Here is a 21,322-nt window from a genome sequence, read left to right as displayed (position 1 = left end):
TCAATGTTTTAATATCCCACATCTTTTGACCCCAACAAAATCAGTGCGTTTTCTTCTTGGATCAGCTCCTGGAATCCTGTCATTTCTCAATCTGTTATTAGCAAAAATCCAAAAGATTACTAGGTGTAGTGGAAAGAACCTCAGAATGGGAAGTAGGAGGCCTGGAATTTAATACTGGCTCTGCCCCAGGTGTGTGGAGGAAGTCTGTTTTATCACCTGCAAAATGAAGACATTCAGTTAAGCAATGTCTTACAAACTTTTTAGGTCTAAGAGTCTATATAACGTATTAGTTAAAGGTAAAAACATCCGAGCTCAGACATAGTCTTCAATTCAAATTCCTCCAGATAATGAAAATCCTGGCAACTCCTTAGATTTATGGATGCTAAGATTTCTGCAATCCTGAGGAGAGCAAAACTCAGCGCCTTTTTCTAGGACTATAATTTCTGAGGAATTGCAGAGCAAGGGGATGCTCTCTCTCTCTGGCTAAACAAGAGCATAATTTAGTCACTAGAGGGCAGTGAAAGTATGTTTACCTATGTGAATACATCCTTTGCAAAGGAAAAAGTCAGAGCTGAAAGGGAACATTTAGTTTTGAAAACTTTAGTTATAGCAAGGGAAACCAAGACTCAAAGAGAGGGTATTTGCCAACATGACATATAACTTGGTGACAGACATTTTAATGCTCTCAAATGGCAGATATTTCAAAGCCATTAAAGGACTGAAGTCCTTTGAAGTGGGCAGTCCCTTTACTGATGAAGATTGCTATCCTTCCATTTGAAACTTCAGTACGTTCATTACCTGATGGCCAACTCTCTAGGAGTGAACCTCTCCTATTAATAAATCTCACTGAGTTTAACTGTCTCAGGCCATCCATCATGGGATTTGAACTTGGAACTTTCTAGCTTACTAGTGCTTGTGTGCCACTGGCCAAAGCCTTGTGGAGAGAGGACTTTGGGAAAGGGAGTGGTGGATACGCTTCTGGAAAGTTACATTAATATGTGAGGGAGCTGAAATTTCTTAGATATGGAAAATCTCTTAGGAAAGAGATTGTATTGTATTGCATGTTATCCCCAGTCTCAAATTGAGTAGATAAGCCTTAAGAGTATTCCTTAAGAGACCAATTCAGTAGTTTGTTCACAGGTAAGTGCCAAGGGCAATGTTTGAATTCAAGTCTTCCTGAGTTCAAGCCTAATCCTCTGTACATGTGGTCTCTTCTGGACCTAAACAGATAGGGAAAAGGACCTGGAGCTGTGATCTGAATTGTAGAGGGCATTCCCCAAGTGAGGAAATACTCTCTACAACTGCAGCTTGGCAGTTCTCTGAAATGCATAGTCTTAGAGAGTTAATTAGATTTGCTCAGGTTAACACAACCAGGAAGTGTTAAAGGCAGGGCTTGAACTTAGCTTTTCAAGGCTTTATATTATCTGCCTGAGAAGCTATATAATTTAATATATTTTTGTTGTCGTAGAGTTGTTTCAGTCCTGTCCAACTCTCCATGATCTCATTTGGACTTTTCTTGGCTGGGACACTAGAGTGGTTTCCTTCTCCAGCTCATTTGACAGATGAGGAAACTGAGGCAAACAGGGTAAAGTGACTCAACTAGGGTCTGATAGCTAGTAAATCTCTGAGGCCAGATTTGAAATCAGGCCTTCATGACTCTAGGCCCAGCACCACAGCTCATATACCAGTGTCCTTCTATCTTTAAAACTCTTTTCTCTCTACTTGGCAGGAACTAGTAATAACTATCACTTGCTTCTGAATCCCTATAATTCTACTGCTAGAGTACAGTGGAAAGCATGTTGGGCTCAAGGTCACAAGCACCTCAGGCCAAGTCTTTCCTCTGACATTTACTTGCTGTGTGACCCAGGGCTAGAATTCAAACTCCTCTGGGTCTCAGTTTTTTCTTCTTGAAAATGGGGATAATAATACTTATCTGTGTTTTTGTAAAGGTCTATAGGAATGTGAGTTACTATTATAGTCCTCTGCAATTTTATATTTTAGTTTTAGGCAATTATATTTGTATAAAATAATAGGGGCAGCTGGGTGGTGCAATGGATATAGTGCAGACCTGAAATAAGGAAGGAAATGGCTAACTAAATTCAGTATATTTGCCAAGAAAAACCCCAATGAGGCCATGAAGAGTCAGAGATAACTGAAATGATTGAATATGAAAAATAATCAACAACCTAAAGGAAAACTAGAAGATTCTTTGAGAGGAAACCTTTCTTAGGGTATCCTTTCATGGGGTCTCAGTTTGGTTATTTGTCCGAAATCCTAACCAAGTGTTGTTCTTTCTTTCAGATAAGAGCATTTTCTACACAGAGATTTTGGCCCGGCTTTATTCCTTCTGCTCTCTCTACCCAGCACTCATTGGACAGCTGTGCCATCAGTGCACGAGGTGGTTTAATGCATATCCACATCCTGTTCTCATCCCCCTCTGTGGGTTCCTTCTGCCTCCAGGAGGGCCCCTCCAGGAGATGCTCACAGGCTATCACAAAGGTAAGTTTTGTCAGTGTTTCCAGGTGAAGTGGGGGGGGGGGGAAGGTCTTGGAGAGCCTGGTTTTGAGTCCTGACTCTGACACTGTTGGACTGATTTGGGATAGGTCAGTTTTCTCCTCTGGACTTTTGTTTCTTCCCTTGTAAAAACAAAGGAGCTCAGAAAGCTGGGGAATAAATACCTCATGCAAAGTCATACAATTAGGAAATGGCACAGTCCCAGGACTTAAAGTTTCCTTGTCCAAGGCTCTTGATCCTACAGCATTCCTGTCATGTACATCTATTAGCAACCACAAAGTCCCTAAATATGCAATTTGCTCATCTTTTCCCCACTAAAAGAATCCCCATCATTGGCAAAGGTGGCAGGGAGGGAGGATGCCCCAAATCTGGCATCACTCACTGGCAGGCAGAGGAAGTGGAGAAATGAGGCACCCTGAATCACTTTAGCTGAGAACATGTCTAAGAAGTCCCTGCCAGTTCCAACTTCCAATATTTTATGTTAAGTTCTTTTCTAGTTTTGACTTTCTATATTCTAAGATTCCTTTTGGCTTTGACTTCTTTGTTTCAAGGTACTTTCTAGTTCTATGTTCTAAGGCACTTTCTAGATCTAATGTTCTGCATTCTAAGGTAATTTCCAATTCTATCATCTTATTTTCTATAGTTCCTTCTCAGTTCTAGCATTCACAAACATGGAGGACAATTGCCTATTTCTTATTTGCGTCAATCAGTTAATCAGTCAATGAACAAATATTTGTTAATGTCTTCTATGGCCAGTTAGTATGCTAGGTGCTAGTGACAAAAAAACAATGCAGTCCTTGATCTTAGGAGTTTATATTCTACTAGGAGAGAGAGAGATATTTACAAGTATATACAAAATAGATACAAGTCAAGGTGGCTAAGTGGATAGAATGCTTGCCCTGGAATCTGGAGGACCTGAGTTTAAATCTGACCTTGGACACTTAATTACAGTGTGACCTTGGGCTAGTCACTTAATCCTATGTACCTCAGTTTCCTCCTCTGTAAAATAAGTTGGAGAAGAAAATGGCAGTTCACTCCAGTATCTTTGCCAAGAAAACCTCAAATAAGGTCACAAAAAGTCAGATAAACAAGAATAATCACAACAATAAGAAGAACAAAATTTTAGAGAAAAGGTCCTCTTGAGGTCAAGGAAGGCCTTCTGTAGGAACTGCCTCCTTTGAAGCTTTTTTGAAAAAAATTATGGACTCTAAGAATTGGAGGAAAGGAGGGAGGGCATTTTAGGCCCAAGGGAGAGCCAACCCCAGTGTGCCAGATTGCTCCATATTCCCTTAGGCCCCAAAGCTGCTTCAAGAAATCAGTTTTCTCTGCTTTTAAAAATGACTTCTTTCATTTCCTGGCAGTTGTTTCATTTCACTTTCCCGTCTGAGGGAGAATCTAGTTTTCTGTGACTCTCTCTGGGATTTCCCATATTCCATGAGTAAGGTCCCATGGGCACTCTCAAGGGTTGTCTTGTGCTGCCTCATGCTGACTCAGATGTGCCAGCTTCTCTGGAGGCCACTATTTATAAGTAATAAATACTAGTAATGAGCCTGTAGCTAAGGGGAACAGGAAGGGCAAATAGCTAGAAGCACCAGTACTTTTAGCTTATTTTTGAAAGGAAAGAATTATAGATCTGTTTATTTATCCACCCATCTATTTATCTGTCTGTTTATCTATCTATCCATCTATCTATCTATCTATCTATCTATCTATCTATCTATCTATCTATCTATCTATCTATCTATCTACCTATCTATCTACCTATCTACTTGTCTGTCTGTCTGTTTGTCTGTCTATCTATCTATCCTACCAATTGCTCTTATTTGTCTTCCTTTTTTCCTTCTCCTCCACCTCATCTTCTGCCTTATTTGCTCTTTTGAGGGCCATCTCCAATCAAGTTGATTTATAGCTGGTTATTTGATCCAGACAGTTCTGGAGGAGAAAGTGAGACTGGCGACTTTGCACAGCTTTCCCTCATAGAAATCCAATTCCCTTACATCACCTCCTTGATGTTACCATGTTCTTCCTCAAGAATGAAGGAAATAACGAATTAAAAACTGATCATAATAACTTAGAGAAATGACAGTTGAATCATGACAGTCCTTAATCAGCCAAAGGAATCTGGTTTCATAGTAGGGACCAGTGCATATCATTTTTATCTATTATAGCAATGAGCATTACAGTAGGGGCTTAATATATGTTTGTTGAATTGAACAAAGACTACTGGACAATATGATGGAGCTGTAACTAGGGTGGAATGGTTTAAGCTTTGACCCAGGAAATGCTGAGAGCCCTTGCTCTCAGAACCTCAGACAACTGAGTTTAGCACCTAGTTAGCAAGAATAAGGATGTTAACAAGTGACACCTTTTCTCTCTATCCCCACCCCATTATCCTCACTTAGTAGCACCTCAATGACCTTCTCTATGGTTTGGCCCCACTAGGCTCTCTCTCATTTTCCAGGTTCTAGCTTTATCCCTCCCTGAATTTAATATGTCAGAAATCCACAGTTAATACTGCTTACCCCAGATGCCCCAAATCCTAAAAACAGCCTTGCAGCTCAGCAGAAAGAGCAACGTGATGGAAATCAGAAGATATGTATTTAATTTTAGACCTACTACTTATTAACTATATCAGGGCTTAAACTTTTTCCACTCACAACCCCTTTTCACCCAAGAAAATTTTACATGACACCAAGTATACCGGTATGTAAAATAGGTATGCAAAGCAAACATTTCATGACTTCCCCATTCAGTTAGGAAAACCCCATATGGATCTGCAAACCACAGTTTAAGAAGCTGGAAACTATATGACCTTGAACAATTTGCCATTTCTCTACCCCAGTTTCTTTACTTGTTAAATAAAGAGCTGGCTTAAATGACTTTTAGAGTGCTCCTTAAGATAATATGTTTGGCTAGATAATTTTTAGGTACCCTGCCAACTCTTATACTTTATGTTCCAAAATTCGTTCCAGTTCTGACACTTTGTGTAGTTGTAGAGTGCAAAGCTTCTTAAACTATGGGTCATGACCCCATATGGGGTCTTGTAACTGAATGTGGGAGTTATGAAAAAAGTGTTCTCAAATATTCTGCCAAGATTTAATGCTTTATGGAAAAATAAGCAAGCACATATATCTCAGTATACAAATTTGCTTTTCAACTTTTACAAACAGTAAAATTATATGCATATCAAAAATTGTTTTCAAATAGATTTCTATATGTTATATTATCAGTAAATGTTTGGTTTGTATGCCTATTTCAAATATGTGCCTATCCAGGGTTGCATAAAAATTTCTTGGGCAAAAAGGGTTTGAGAGTGGAAAAAATATAAGAAGCCCTTGTATAGTAGACAGAGCATTGATTGGGTCTGAATTCAGAAAGACATGAATTTGAACACCACCTCAGACTAACTGTATGACCTAAGGTAAGTTATTGAAATGCTCAGCCTCAGTTTCCTCATCTATAAGATAGAGATAACAATAGCACCTATCTCACAGAATTGCAGGAATCAAGTGAAATAACAGAACTAAAGCATTTTTCAAACATTTAAGCATACTATTTAAATGATAACTAATTGTGTTTTAAGGTCCCTCCATCTTTAATATTTTGTGTTCTAAGTTCTTTTTCTGTTTTGACATTCTAAGTTCTAAAATCCTTCTTAATTCTAAAATTCTATGTCCTAAGGGCCCTCACATATCTGACATTCTATGTTCTGTGTTCTAGGGACTTTTCAGCTCTGTTCTATGTTCTAAGATCTCCCTGACCCCCCACCCCTTTTTTTTTTTTTTTACTGTAATGATATTTTGTTTTTCTTAATTACATATAAAATATTTTTTAACATTAATTTTTAAAAATTGAGTTCTAAATTCTCTCCTTTCCCCTCCTCTCTTCCTGAGATAGTAAGCAATTCGACATAGGTTATATATGTGTATCATGCAAAAATATTTCCATATTAATCATATTATGAAAGAAGACACAAACAAAAAAATGAAAAAAAGTGAAAAATAGTATGCTTTGATTTGCATTCAAACTCTATTAGTTTTTTTCTGTGAGGATAGTATTTTTCATCATGAGTCCTTTGATGTTATCTTGGATTACTCTGTTGCTGAGAATAGCAAAGTTATTCACAGTTGATCATTGTAAAATATTGCCTGTCTATGCATGATGTTCTCCTGATTTTGCTTACTTCACTTTGTATTAGTTCGTGTAAGTCTTTTCAGGTTTTTCTGAAATCATCCCACTCATCATTTCTTTTTTCTTTCTTTCTTTCTTTCTTTCTTTCTTTCTTTCTTTCTTTCTTTCTTTCTTTCTTTCTTTCTTTCTTTCTTTCTTTCTTTCTTTCTTTCTTTCTTTCTTTCTTTCTTTCTTTCTTTCTTTCTTTCTTTCTTTCTTTCTTTCTTTCTTTCTTTCTTTCTTTTTTTTTGCTGGGACAATTGGGGTTAAGTGACTTGCCCAGGATCACACAGGCAGTATTAAGTGTCTGAGGTCGGATTTGAACTCAGGTCCTCCTGACTTCAGAGCTGGTGCTCCATCCACTGCAACATCTAGCTGCCCCATTTCTTATAGCACATTAGTATTCTATTTCATTCATATACCACAGCTTGTTCAGTCATTCCCCAATTGATGGGCACCCTTTGGCTTTCCACTTCTCTACCACAATATTTTTATACAAATAAGATCCGTTTTCACTCTGGCATTTTATGTTCTATGTTCTAGGAGTCCTGTCCTATGTTTTAAGGCTCTTTCCAGTTCTGACATTCTATGTTCTAGAGCTCGTTGTATTGTTGTTGTTGCAGATCTATTTCATCACTTTGATTCTGTGTTCAAGGTCTGTAGTGAATCTATAGGTGAATGCAAATAACCTCCCTTTCTGCTCTCCCCCACTATCATGGAGTTTTCAGTGTAATAGGAAAGCTAAGACATGTGCACAAAAAAGCCCCACAAGGCAAAATGTACAGGTAAAGTCTGTGGGGGAAGAGAATCAAAGAGAGAACTGTGGGATGAGAGAAATCAGAGAAGGATTTTTTTTTTTTTTGGCAAGATGAGAAATTAGAACTAGTTCCACTAACTTTCTTTGAAACAAATCCACTGTGAAACAAGGTCGCCCATTATCACCATTACTATTCAATATTGTATTAGAAATGTTAGCTTCGGCAATAAGAGATGAAAAAGATATTAAAGGAATTAAAGCAGGTAATGAGGAAACCAAATTATCACTCTTTGCAGATATGATGGTATACTTAGAAACAAATCCACTTTGGTTTTAAAGGATTTTATAGTTGCAGATATTCAAGGACCATTGGTAAATAATTCTCACATTTCCTTTATGTGCATGCAGCTTAAAAAGCTAGAAGATTGTCTCCCACTAATTTGTGTGCTCCTAGCACTTAATCTGCAGCTGTTCTACCAGCATCAAGTGAGATCTCCGTCTTCTCTCTCCATTTCTCCTCCTTTCTATCTGACCTCTGTGTTTTCTGCAGGCATCACGGCAATAGAGTGGAGCTCCAATAATAAACTCTTGATAGTTGGATCACAGAATGGAGTCCTGGTTGTGTGGGGTATGCAGGAGCGGGAGAGCCAGGTGGTGCACATCTTAACTGGTCACACTGGTGAGAGTTTGAAAGGGAACTTTTTCTCATTTATTTTTTTCTGATGTAGAGTCAACTTTCTAAGGATCTAGACCTCCACAGAATCATTTAATTAAAGGCAATCAGGAGGGCATAAAAATCATGGCATTGGAAGGTTGGTTGAAGAAATTTGGGGTGCTCAGAACTAAAGAAGACAATACCTAGGAGGGAAATGTGATAGTTATACATTTATTTAAAGGACTGTCATGTAGAAGAGACAAGATTCACTTGGCCTCAATGGACAGAACCAGGAATAATGGTGGAGGGAAGAGGGGAAGTTTCAGAAAGATTTAGATTTAGATTTAAGATATTGAAAAGCTTATTCATAATGAGAGATATCCAAAAATGGAATAGTCTGGTTTAGGTGGTAGTGGGTTAAGTTCTTGGGTAATGAATGAACTAAAGCCTGAATGATCAATCAGATAGCCAGTAAGCATTAATTAAGTATTGATTGTGTTCCAGGAATTGTGCTAAGTGCTGGGGACATAAAAAAAGACAAAACCATATTTTCCACCCTTAAAGAACTCATCTATTGGAGGAAACAATATGCAAGCATCTATGTACATTTGTACATGCATAAAACATGATAAATTGGAATATCATCTCCCAGGGAAGGCATTAATATTAAAAGGAGTGCTTTCAGAAAGAGAGGTTTTTCAGGGTAAATGGAAGGTAGTCTCATGCTGGCAATGTAGGGTTGGGGAGATTGGAGAAGGCCTCTTGCAGAAGGTAGCATTTGAGCTGTCTTGGAGACCAAAGTAGCTGGAAGGCAGAGGAAGAGCATTCTGGAAATAGAGGGTGACCTGTGAAAAGATATGAGTCAAGAGATAGAGGATCACATGTGAAAAACAGCAAGAAGGATGGATCATAGACTACATGAAAGAGAGCAAAGTGCAAGAAAACTAGAAAGATAGGAAATGAATTGGTAGATAATGGCTACCAAAATCTTGCCTGGGCGGTGAATTTGGATTGAATGAACCTCAAAGATGAAGTTACTGAGTGATGGGGTAGAGGGAGGGTCTGCAAGTAGAAATGGGGTTGTAATTCACTCATATCTGGCTCTTGGTGAACTCACTTGGGATTTTCTTGGCAAAGATACTGGGGTAGTTTGCCATTTCCTTCTCCAGTTCATTCTACAGATAAGGAAACAGAGACAAATGGGGTGAAGTGACTGTGGTCATGCTAGTCAGTATCTGAGACTGGATTTGAACTCAGGTTTCCATGACTCCAGGCCCACTGTTCTATCAACTAAGCCACCTAGCAAACTCTTAACTCCCCCATTATGACCACTGTGGGAAGTAGGGATGAGAAAGATGATCTTGTCAGAGAATGAAGGTAGCAAGTAAATAGAGTGCTGGGGCTGGTGTCAGGACGAACCTGCATTAAAAATACTCCCCTCTCACTTAGATGTGTTTCCCCAGGCAAATCACTTAATCAATGTGTGTTTTTTTTTTAATTAAAGATTTTTATTTTCAAAATGTATACATGGATCACCCTTACAAAATATTGTGTTCTAATTTTTTCCCTCCCTTTTCCCTATGCCTTCCCCTAGATGACAAGTAATCCAGTATATGTTAAACATGTGCAATTATTCTGTAGATATTTCCACAAATATCATGCTGCACAAGAAAAATCAGATCAATAAGGAAAAATATGAGAAAGAAAATAAAATGCAAGCAAACAACAACAAAAAGAGTGAAAATACTATGTTGTGATCCATACTCAGTTCTCACAGTCCTTTCTCTGGGTGAAGATGGCTCTCTTCATTACAGGACCATTGGAACTGAATCATTTCATTCACTTTACCAATTTGTACCCACCTTTAACCTGAAACTTGTAGTGGGGACAACTAGGTGGTGACTAACTGTATGTGACCTTAAGCAAGTCAATTAACCCTATTTGACTCAATTTCCTTATCTGTAAAGTGAGCTAAGGAAGGAAATGACAAATTATTACTGTATCTATCTTTGCCAAGAAAACTCCAAATGGAGTCACAAAGTGTTGGACATGACTGAAAATGACTGAACAGCAAAAAAAAACTGTTGTAGTACCCATCTTCCTGGGTCACTGGGAATTTCAAAAGAGGTAATGTCCATAAAGGGCTTTGCAAACCTTAAAATGCTTTATAAATATTATCATTGTGGTTTTTTGCTTCAAAACCATTGACATTCCTGGTTGTTGAAATTTTAATGTGTCTCAAGTGTTGCGAATGTTCTCTCTTGTGCTACAGGAGAAGTGAGGTGTGTGAAAACATTTGGACAAGGCAATTATGCCATCTCTGCTTCCAAGGATCGCACACTGCGCAGGTGGAATTTAGTTTCTGGCAAAGAGAAGTATGTCATTCGGGATGGAATCTCTACTGATCGAAAGGAGCCATATTTCTGTTGCCTTCATGTGGATGAAAAGAAAAAAATTGTATATTCAGCATCTGGTTCGAAGGTATGGAGGACATGAATTATTACATCATGGGCATTGTTACCACCACCCAGGAGTTAGGGCAGCTGTTCTGTGGGGTAGCATCAATTACAGTCTTAAAAAAACTAATTTATTATTATTATTATTATTATTATTATTATTATTATTATTATTATTATTATTATTATTTTTGCTGAGGCAATTGGGGTTAAGTTACTTGCCCAGGGTCACACAGCTAAGAAATGTTAAGTGTCTGAGGCTAAATTTGCGTTTTCCTGACTTCAGGGCTGGTGCTCCATCCACTACACCACCTAGTCTTAATGAAGGGTGTGCCATCTTCCACTCTGAGATTGCTTGGATAAAAGCAAGGAGTTCCAGAAATGCTGAGATGATGCTATGCTGGCCCAATATACTTCAAGGACAGCTGTTGTGCTTTGTGGGGAGGAGGGAGGACCTGAGAGCTAGGTGAAACTTCTCAGTAGGAGAGCATCGAGGGGCTGGGGGTCGGGTATTCCTAAGTGGCTTTCCTTGTAGCTTTACTCCTCCCTAAATTAAGTCTCCACTCTGCTTTGGGGCTGTTCTGAACCTTCTCACATCCTCCTTCCCACCTTCACAGGAGAGGACTCCATGTCATACTTTGTGGAGAAAACAGAAGTCATTAGCCCTGAATTCCCCCCTTCTTTCCTTTTGTATATAGCAAAACTCCTTGAGATAATCCCCCATTCTTTTCCTGCTTTCTCCAGTCCTTGTTAATGGTGTCAGCTCCCTTTTCATACACCCTTGATCCCATCCCATCCCATGACTCCACAGACCATTTCCTCTCTCTAATCTTCAATCTGTATTTGTTGGTTCCCTCTCTGCTGCTTACAAAATGATAATTTCCCTACTTTTAAAAAATCCTTACTTAATTCTATCATCCCGACAAGTAATCACCCCTATTTCTCCCTTTCACTGTTCATCATGAGACCAGCCTGCCTTACATTTTCTCACTTTTCAGTAGTCAGCAATCTTTCAGCCTCATTACTTTACTGAAACTGCTCTCTCTTGTTAGCAATAATCTATAAAATGAAAATTTAATTCCTTTGTTTTTACATAGCCTAAAATGTCTCCTCTCCTTTCCCCTAGAGTCATCCTTTATGCCAACAAAGACTTATTTTTTCAAAGAAGAGCAAGTGGCTGTGTGTGTAGGGGAGTGTAAAACTGATCAATTCAACAAAGAGAAACACTTGCATTTAATGACAGGAGAGACCTAGTTCAAGCCACAGGCTTATTGTTTTCTCCTCCTCATTCCTTTAGATTAATGCATGGAACCTGGAAACTGCAGAAGCCATTTTCCACATTGTGGGTAATGCACGGGATCCTTGGCTTTGGGCTACAGTATTTTCTTCGAGCTCAGAAGTTGTGACGCTGTCTAAAGAAGGACTTGTGAGTACCTGGGATGCTCACACTGGAAAATCCAGGTCAAAACATTGCCTCTCCAGTGTGAAGGAAGAAACCTGGACTAGTGGAGCCTCACTTCAGAAGCAAGGACGGATTATTGTTGGCTCTCACAGTGGCTCCCTCTTATTGGTATGCATCTTTGGTGACTATTATCATTAGTTCACCCATAAAAATGAGTGGTCTAACTAGCTCACAGGATGATAAGCTGTATATCTTAGATAGGCTGTTTAATATGAAAGAAATAATACTCAGTATAAAGATATCGGCTTGAGTCATGGTTTCCCTAACATGCCTGTGTAAAAGTAAGTCATGCCCCCCATCAGGACTCAGTTTCTTCATATATAAAATGAAGGGATTGGACTAAATGATCTCTGAGTCCCCTTCAATTTCTGACCTTCTAGGCTTTGGACTCTAAGGTCCCTTCTGTCTCCAATATCCCATGTTCTGAAGTTTCTTATCTCCCTGATATTTTGTACTCTAAGGTCCCTCCCTGCTCTGACAATCTAAGTTCTCAGATCTCTCTCAGTTCTGAAATGTTAAGTTCTAAAGAAATCTCCAGCTCTAACAACCTGTGATCACTTTGTTCCTGCACAGGATTGTTGTGAGGATCAAAGGAGAAATGGATGTGAACATGGTCTGTAAACATGAACTAAGAATCATTAGGAATATAATTGCCATTGTACCCTCCTCTTAGATAAAAACATTTCATTTCTATGAAATAAAAAAGGATAATAGAAAGGCATTATAAACCTACTGATTCATATTAATACAACAAATCATTAAAAAGCCCCAATAATTATCATGTCTATGGCATTTTTCTCACAATGCTGTGAAGGAGATGATTAACTATCTCTATTTTAAAGATGAAGAAACTGAGAATTGAAAAGGTAAAACGCCTTGCCCAAGGTAATATTTACAATGTTAGAGCTGAGGTTTAAATAGGTCTACAAACTCCCAGACAAGTAATTTTTCTATTCTATAAAATGCCAGGGGAAATAAATAGAGATTATTTATTCTAACCACATAATCAGTTAATGAAACTTCTTTATAATATTCTTGGCTGGAGGTCAATTAGTTGACCACCCTGACCAAAAGGGTCATGTAAGGATTATGTAAGTAATATACAACAAGGTTGGGATTTAAACCCAGATGGAGGTAATTGGTTGGTTGTTAGACAACTTTGACAGTTAGAAAGTGCTTCCTTAGATTAAGTTAAAATCTGCCTCCCTATAAATAGTATATAAAATCAAAGGATCTTGCAGCTGAAAGGTACTTCAGAGGCCATCTAGTACAACCATGTCTGAAGCAAGAATAAATACCTATTACAACACTCATAACAAGGATTCATTCAGCTCTGTTTGAATAACTCCAGTCATGGGGCACTCGGTACTTGAAGGAAGTGTGTTATAGTGGAAGGAATGATTAACCCCAGTCCATCACAGTTGATCCCTGGTGAGTCCCCTCAGTTACAGCACCATATTGGATCAAAGTAAGTTGGGTGAAATTCAAGGACTAACATTAACAGCCCTGAGATTTAAAATGAACTGGAGGTTGGTTTGTTTTTGTTGTTGTTGTTGTTGTTTTTTGTCAGAAAGAACCAGATGTATGTTTATAATAAATGTTAAGTGAATAAGACCAGTGTCTAGTACATGCCTGAGAGCAACCAATTGCACAAAGGTCTTGAGAATAGTTTGCTTTCTCTCTTCCCAGAAGAAGGATTTTCTCTTTTATAACTCAAGTCCAGACTTGACGATGATAGCCTCCCCTATTTCATTTTTAACTTATTCTAGAAGGAATTATGCATCTTACAAGAAACAGGGCTAGCAGGAAAATAGCAAACAGGAAGATACTATATCATCTTATTTTCTTGGTAGGCATGAGGTAAGTGCTAGGAATCAGTAAAAAATAATTAACTTCTGTTAATTTGGTGAAATCATTGGGGAAGGGAATAAGATGGGGTGCAACTTGTAATTGTGATGCCTAAGGTGTGTATGTGGAGGGGGTCTTAATTTGCTATGACATGGGATATCTCCTGCAAGGCCTCTTCTGGATGTTTAAATAAATTTTTTTTTTTTGCTATATCTCCCATTTCTTCATCCCAAAACAGATATCCCCTAAGGGAAGCAGTCTGCTGGAAAAAGTCTCCACTGCTGTGCAGCTTCTGGTAGTTTCAGAAGATGAATCTCTTCTCGCTGCAGGTACAGAATGATTCTGGCTTTCTTACCTGACAGTGATACTATTTGTAGTGTTCTGGTTAGTTTTCTGGAGGTCTTTGGACAAGCCTTCATTTCAGCAGAATAATTACCATGAGAATAGCCAGAGATAAAGTCCAAAAATCTTTATTGTCTCCTTCACAGTCTTCTCTCATTGGGGCCCAGGCTAGCTTTCTGGAAGTCCTCCGAAATGTGTCTTGGTTTCTGTGGGGGAGACAGGAGGACCACCTCTACAGTCTCTTCCTTGACTCCAGGAGCTTATGCTCTAGCCTCTAGTTCTCTGACTTCCCTATGTCTGTCTGTTCCAGTTCTCTCAGTCCCCCTTCAAGGTCTGACTCTGACTTTCTTAAATACTCTATTACAGTTAAATCCATTCATCATACTAATATGAGCTAACAATTTACATTCACTTCCCAGTGTTCCTTCTCTGGGTGTAGTTGTTTCTGTCCATCATTGATCAGCTGGAAGTGAGTTGGATCTTCTTTATGTTGAAGATTTCCGCTTCCATCAGAATACATCCTCATACAGTATTGTTGTTGAAGTGTACAGCGATCTTCTGGTTCTATTCATTTCACTCAGCATCAGTTCCTGCAAGTCTCTCCAAGCCTTTCTGAATTCATCCTGTTGGTCGTTTCTTACAGAGCAATAATATTCCATAACCTTCATATACCATAATTTACCCAACCATTCTCCAACTGATGGACATTCATTCATCTTCCATAAACTGGAGAACTATTAATCACCATGCTAGACTAGATAACCATTGCCTCATCAATTCCAGTGACTTAACACCTTGTAAAAATCCTTGTTTCAGAGTTTTGGCTCATTACAACCATCCCTCTCTTTCTGTCCTCTATCTCTCTGTGTATACACAGAGTAAAAAAAAAAATCATTTACAAAGTAATTTCTCCTCCCTTATCTCTTTGGCCTTACAATAGTCCTATTTGAAAGATAGGAAAGATTTTATTTATTATACCCATTTTACAGGTGAGGAAACTGAGGTTCAGGGAGAGAAAGTGAACTATGAATGGCTTAGAGGAGGCAGATTTGAAGTTAGAATCTAGGTCTTCTGGCTAAGTCCTTAGCTTAAGTGCCAAGTGGAAATTGTAACTTTAAATTAGAACTTCGACAAGTTTGCCTTGCATCTAGGTGCCAGATTTAAATTTTCAGCTTTGAAGGAAGGGGGAAGAGATAGAATTGCCTATATCTTTTTTGCCCAGGGTCACACAGTATTAAGTATTTGAGGTCAAACTTTAACTCAGGTCATACTGACTCCATGGTCTGTGCTCCATCCATTGTGCTATCTAGCTGCTCCAGGGATGACCTATTTCTAAAGGATGTTGATTTTAGTCTAAAATTACAGTCACTGAGGGTCTGCAGGAAGACCTCCAAAGGCCTCTGGGACACCTCATACAAGGAACCAAACCTGACTTGCAGAAGTATGTCCTGAACTATTTTCTGGGCAGTGGTAATTCAGTCTATTTTCCCTTTAGGGAAGTGGAACAAGGGGTTAGAGCATCTGGGAGACCTTGGGAACATCCAAACTGGCTCTCCACAGTTATCTATGAAGAGTGGGGCTGTCTAGTGTGATGAACTTTTTGAACACATGTTGGCAGGAAGTATACAGTGAAGTTTTGTAGTTCCATAAAAGACTGCATTATAAATTAGGTGCCACAATGAAATTTCAATAAATTGGCTTCTGGGATTGATCAATTTCTTTAAATATTCCATAAAATGCCCTCTAGTGAGAATAAATACTTCAAACAGTTCAAAAAAGATTGGAAGGGCACTGGAATAATATTCTGCTTGAATTTCTGTTTCTAGTGGGGGTCTCCACTAGGAAGGTATATCTTAATCACCCCGGTGTAGGGGCTCTAGAAAGCAATGGTAAGTTTTGCACCCCAACTTGGGGGCTCTAAAAAGCAGGACATAACAGCCCACCATGCTGAGCAGTCCTTTGCCAATTTCTCCCATGTCATGTAATCAATTCCAAAGTTCTTCAGAGAGACCTTGAGCAGGTCCTTGTGTTGTTTCTTCTGACCTCCATGTGAGCACCTGCCTTCTGTGAATTCTTCATAAAATAATTTTTTAGGAAAATTTATTTTTGGCATTAGAACAATCTGGCCAGCCCATTGAAGTGGTATTCTCTGTAGTAGAGTTTTAATGTTTGGCAATTTAGCTTGAGAAAGGACTTCAGTATTCAGTACCTTATCATGCCTGGTAATTTCCAAAATCTCCCTAAGATAATTTAATCAGAAATAGTTCAATTTCCTGGCAATGGTGCTGGTATGCTATCCTGGTTTCACAGGCATATAATAATGGGGTCAACGCAATGGCTCTGTAGACCTTCAGTTTGGTAGTCTCCTCTCTCCTACACTTTCCTATGGAGCTTCCCAAACATTGAGCTATCTCTGGCAATGTGTGTGTCAACCTCATCATCTATATGTACATTCTTGGTAAAGTATATTGAACTTATCCATAGCATCCAAAATTTCTCCATTTGCTATAACTGTTGGTTCCATGTAAGGATGTTGCAATGCCGGTTGGTGGAGAACCTCTCTTTTCCTGGTGTTATTAAGATAAGCAACAGAGAATTGATCTATAATCTGGGCATCTCATCCTCAGAGGTTGCAATTAGTGCATTTTTTTTTATGTTCAGATCTATTTATTTAAATTTTTTAATTAAAGCTTTTGATTTTCAAAGCATATGCAAAACTCCTGCAAAACCTTGTGTTCCAAGCTCTCTTCCCTCCCTTCCCCCCAATGCCTGCCCTAGACAATTCAATATATGTTAAACATGTGCAATTCATCTATATCAAATGCATAATTTTTTGCAAACAAAAAGTCACACACCAAGTCTAGCTTATAAACTTTTCAAGTTAAATAATTTACCATCAGTGCAGAAGCTAAACTTAATGTCATATCTGTCCTCATTGAAGGTATCTGACAATACTGATGAAACATGAGGCTAAAAAGTATGGGAGCAAGCATATGAAAGTGCTATACTCCATTGGTGAATGGGAAAGTGGGAGAGTATCATTCATTATCGAGAACCTGTGCAAGCATGCTGTTATAAAATTGGCATAAAATACCAATGAACTTTTCTAGACTCCCATATTTCGACATGATCTTCCACAAACCATTACAACTGATGGTATCTAAGGCCTTGGTCAAATTGGCAAACATTGTGTACAGGTTGCTGTTCTGCTTGTGACATCTCCTGGAGTTGTTGGACAGCAAACACCACATTGACCATTTCTTGGCTTTTTGTGCCAAGCCAGTATGGCTGAGGTAGATGACCATCTTCCAGGTGAAGGGTTAGCTTGATAAAGAAGGCTCTGGCAAGAATCTTACCAGCAGTGACTAAGAGAGAGACCCTCTTGTGATTTTGACAAGGTAATGTTTCCTTTACCTCCATGTAGTTGGACAATGGAGTCATCCTTGAACTCCTGGGGGATAACCTCCTTTTGTTCTATAACCTGGAAAATTTCAGTCAGTTTTTGTATGAGCAGTGGACTCCCTGCCTTGTAAATCTCAGCTGGAATAGAATGAGTGTGTTGTACTTTGCCACACAAAAGGAGCCTAATGTTTTTCTTAAAAACCTCTGCTTTAATTGGAAGTTTATCTAGAGAGGTATTGACTTCAACCTGAAGTATATGGTCAATGGCTTCATCATTGATTGATGACAGTCTGTTGAGAACAATATGGAAATGTTCAGCTTCTCTCTCCAGGATCATGTTCTTATCACTAATCAATGTGCTCCATCAGCATCAAGTAGGTGATATGCAACATAGGTCTTTGGCCTATAAATAGTCTTCAAGGCATAATAAAACACTTAGGATCATTACTATCAACATAAAATTGATTTTCATTTGCCTTTTTACTGAGCCAAAAATCTTGCATCTCTCTAAGCTTCAATTGCATTTATTTTTTAAAAATAGTATTTGATTTTTTCCAGTTACATGTAAAGACAATTTTTAATATTTACTTTTTTTTGCCTGAGGCAATTGGGGTTAAGTGACTTGCCCACAGTCACATAGCTAAGAAGTGTTAAGTGTCTCAGGTCAGATTTGAACTCAGGTCCTCCTGACTTTGGGGCTGCACCAACCACTCTAACCACTCTGCCACTGCGCCAACTAGCTGCCCCACCATTCAATTTTAAAATATTTTGAGTTCCAAATTGTTCTCTCTCCTTCTCTCTCTTTCCCTCTCTCTAAAACTGTAAGCAATTTGAGATAGATTATATATAAGTATTTTACTGGTGATGAAATTAAATGCTCCTTCTTAAAGACAGAAATTATCCTGGTGGTAAACTCTGTGGAATTCTTTTATTTAGTAAATTCTGAATTTCTCCATTATTTTCTTCAAATTAACCCTCATGTTTGTAAACATTCTGGGCCAGATGAATAAATGCTGTGTTATACATCAAAATTTCCTAAAGCTGCCTATTCCTTTTCTGTTCACTATTGCCAACTATGGGTCAGCTCAGCTTTTCACCCAAATTAGCAACACACTTGGAATTCTTTCCTTCATCCATGCTTCAAGGCTCCGTTCAAATATCACCTCTTCCAGGAAGCCTTCCATGATTTTCTCCAGCATCTCAGATGGAAGGAATCAAACAGCAGATAAAAGGCCCATGCCTATTGCTGTATTCTCTTCACAAGGAAGAATATAACATCTAGATTCATAAGACTTAGCACTGGAAAGGAAATAAGAGGTCTTTATTCTAGTCCAATCTTTTGATTTTTACAGATAAAGAAACTAAGACTCATTGAGCAGATTCTTTTTAATTAATTTTTTTCCCCCGATCAACTAAAATCTGCCTTCTCTTTCTTTTTTGTATTTCCCTTCCCAAGCAAAAACAAATACTCTATCACAAACATTTATAATCAAGTGATTGAAGAGATCACAAGTGAGGTGCTAAGGAGGAACAAACATGAACATTCATTATCACAAGTCAGGCAGTTTATTATTCACAACCATGGAATTGTGTAGCTTTCAGTCCCATGGAAAGAATGTAAGCACATGGGTACATGCAATCTCTTAGAGAGTGCAGACAAATGAGTGTCTGCCTTCATTTCTGAGAGTTATTGCTGTGCAGATTATAATTTCCATTTTTCTGTTTTTTTCAGTCTTTTGATTTTTTTTTAGCACGTTCAATTGTCTCATGGAGTCATTCATTGGCTTCTGGTCCACTCGAATTTTCAGGGACTTTGTTGCTTAGACAACCTTTTATACATCTTAAGCCAAGATATTAATTCCCTTTTAAATTCTTTCTTCCAAATTTCCTATTTATTTTCCAATATTTTCTCTAGTGCTCTCATTTAATTATAAAAAAAACATTTTAAACTCTTTAAAAAACCAATACTTCATCTTCTGGAATACTAGTTGAATTTGTGAGCACTATGTATTTTACTTTGAGACTTTGCCAGTAAAGTCATTCTTTTCTTCTCAATTTGTCTTAAATATCCTTGTCACCATAATTACTTTTTAGATTGGGATTATGTTTATGCTTTTTTTCTTCCAGTCTACTTCCCAACTTTAAACTTGATACACACTTCTCGAGACAATGCCTGATCTAGTCCTACTGCTGCTTTCTTAGGGATAGTGTGGGTTGTTTTAAGCCAGGATCTCAGGGAAAGCTAAGGATCGGGACCTGCAAGCTGTGCTTCCAAAATAGTCTGATCCAGGGTAAAATCTGATAATTAATTGTTCTCCTGGTCTGAGTTCTACAAGTTCCTGACTTGGGTTTGGGCTTGATTCAGTGACAGAATTGCAAGATTCCCCTTGATCTGAGATTTCTGCTTGGTTACTCATCTATAGGCTTCAGACTGCCCTAGAACATGGAAATGAGCTCTGTTCTTGAGGTTAGAGTCCTACTGCTACTGCTTGTTTCTGAAATTGCTTCTCCTCTGGGACACTGAACAGGGCCTGCAACCACTATTTATCCCAAATGCCACCCCTGAACACGTCTCTTCTTCTTTCTGTCCTGGCTCTGTGATCTAGAATTGGGTAGTGGGTGACAAAGCTGCTAGTTGGCACAATTGGCACAGTGCCCTAGTATGGTCTGGGACTTCTTATCCTTGTGCACAGCCTCTTCCTGCAATTGAACACTTTGCTCTTGGCCAGACTCATCTCCAGAAGTCCAGTATAGACTTCTCTATCTCCCTATGATAACCTGAGTTGGAAAAAATGACTCTAAAATTGATTTTTTCCTGGGATTTCTCCCACAGGAGTTATTCTGGTATCTTATATCAGTTATATATGTGACATCATATCAAACATTATTTCTATATTAGCCATATTTCAAAAAATAGCAAAAAAAGGGGGGGAAGGGAAATTATTCAGCAATTTGCATTTAGAGTTCATCGATTCTCTCTTTGGAGGTGGAAAATATATATTTTTAAATTATGAATTCTTTGGATCCACACTTAACACCATATACCAAGATAAGATCAAAATGGGTCCATGATTTAGGCATAAAGAGGGAGATAATAAATAGATTAGAGGAACAGAGGATAATCTACCTCTCAGACTTGTGGAGGAGGAAGGAATTTATGACCAGAGGAGAACTAGAGATCATTATTGATCACAAAATAGAAGATTTTGATTACATCAAACTAAAAAGTTTCTGTACAAATAATACTAATGCAAACAAGATTAGAAGGGAAGTAACAAATTGGGAAAATATTTTTAAAAACAAAGGTTCTGACAAAGGTCTCATTTCCAAAATATATAGAGAACTGACCATAATTTATAAGAAACCAAACCATTCTCCAATTGATAAATGGTCAAAGGATATGAACAGACAATTCTCAGAGGAAGAAATTGAAACTATATCCACTCACATGAAAGAGTGTTCCAAATCACTACTGATCAGAGAAATGCAAATTAAGACCACTCTGAGATACCACTACACACCTGTCAGATTGGCTAAGATGACAGGAACAAATAATGACAAATGTTGGAGGGGATGTGGGGAAATTGGGACACTAATACATTGTTGGTGGAGTTGTGAAAGAATCCAGCCATTCTGGAGAGCAATCTGGAATTATGCCCAAAAAGTTATCAAACTGTGCATACCCTTTGACCCAGCAGCGCTACTACTGGGATTAT

The 21,322-nt window shown here is 38.4% G+C and overlaps 1 protein-coding gene across 1 annotated transcript in view; it reads left to right on the top strand.

Moving 5' to 3' along the window:
* Window positions 1–21,322, top strand: part of NWD1 (NACHT and WD repeat domain containing 1) — a 47,536-nt gene that overhangs the window by 11,608 nt on the left and 14,606 nt on the right. The window contains 5 exon segments of the mRNA XM_074305810.1: window positions 2,302–2,499; window positions 7,992–8,120; window positions 10,369–10,577; window positions 11,850–12,122; window positions 14,101–14,191. Coding sequence (XP_074161911.1) covers window positions 2,302–2,499; window positions 7,992–8,120; window positions 10,369–10,577; window positions 11,850–12,122; window positions 14,101–14,191 — 900 coding nt within the window.

Source organism: Sminthopsis crassicaudata, chromosome 1 (assembly GCF_048593235.1).
Source record: "Sminthopsis crassicaudata isolate SCR6 chromosome 1, ASM4859323v1, whole genome shotgun sequence".
Classification (NCBI taxonomy): domain Eukaryota; kingdom Metazoa; phylum Chordata; class Mammalia; order Dasyuromorphia; family Dasyuridae; genus Sminthopsis; species Sminthopsis crassicaudata.
This window is presented reverse-complemented; position numbering and strand designations above follow the sequence as displayed.